The sequence below is a fragment of the Egretta garzetta genome, unplaced genomic scaffold, assembly GCF_000687185.1.
Source record: "Egretta garzetta isolate BGI_Z169 unplaced genomic scaffold, ASM68718v1 scaffold271, whole genome shotgun sequence".
NCBI classification, from domain to species: domain Eukaryota; kingdom Metazoa; phylum Chordata; class Aves; order Pelecaniformes; family Ardeidae; genus Egretta; species Egretta garzetta.
In genome coordinates this window covers 5734492-5735341 of record NW_009258669.1, presented here as the reverse complement: position 1 = coordinate 5735341, position 850 = coordinate 5734492, and the positions used below count along the sequence as shown (strand labels likewise).

Genomic DNA, 850 nt, shown 5'->3' with positions numbered 1-850 from the left:
CTGAGGCAGAAGTGAACTACTTAGGGGTGGCCAAATCCCTGGAAATGTATGGAGTGGATCTCCATCCTGTTTATGTAAGTATTGTTTAAATATTTTAGACTTGGTAACAATGAAAAAAATTTTCCTGGTCTAATGAAGGGGAGAGTATCTATATAGTTTAGTCACCACAGAATAACTTTAAAGGAAATGCTGTACTTAAGAAATGCAAAGGGAGACATATTTACAGACTGAGGGCATTCATTCATACATGCAGAAGCCTTATGGTTTTCAGATGAAAGGCTGTGATTGTATTACACCTATAAAAGACATTCAGTTATACTCTGAAAAAAAAATTCAGATAAATAATAAGTAATTAGTACAGGTATCAGGAGAGATGAGAGAGGGTTACAACCTTTGTCTTAGACACAAGAATTTGCGCACTATTCTTGGGTAAACAACAGCAAGTGTGTCCTGAAGCCTTCTCAATACCATTGCCAATACTAGGGTGAAGTAGCAGCAGCTGGTCTTGGTTTTCTTAATACTTGTTGTGAAGGTCTTGCTAAAGATCCAGAGTATGTCTCCATCTTTTCCTCTGCTGTATCATGCAGCATTGCAAGTTGTCAGTACTGCCTCAGCAAAACCCTGCACTTGTTTTTTAAAACAGCATGTATGTTGGGATTGGATCCAAGTTATCACCTGGAGGCTATGTACTCCTGGTGGAAACATCTTTCTATCTTGTTTGAATAATTGCGCTTGTGGCAGGTTTTTTTGAATAAAAGAAAATCAGAAGTTAAATGGGGAGTTGTAATGCAGATAGTTCACTGAGTTAGATGTCAGTACTTTGTAAAATTACTTGAAAGAAAATAAAGAA

General features: G+C 37.1%; 1 protein-coding gene across 1 annotated transcript in view; it reads left to right on the top strand.

The window, feature by feature from the left end:
* Nucleotides 1-850, top strand: part of EPB41L4A (erythrocyte membrane protein band 4.1 like 4A) — an 89301-nt gene that overhangs the window by 29480 nt on the left and 58971 nt on the right. The window contains exon 7 of the mRNA XM_009648646.1: nucleotides 1-74. This exon is cut by the window's left edge and continues 20 nt beyond it. Coding sequence (XP_009646941.1) covers nucleotides 1-74 — 74 coding nt within the window. The remainder of the gene's footprint in view (nucleotides 75-850) is intronic.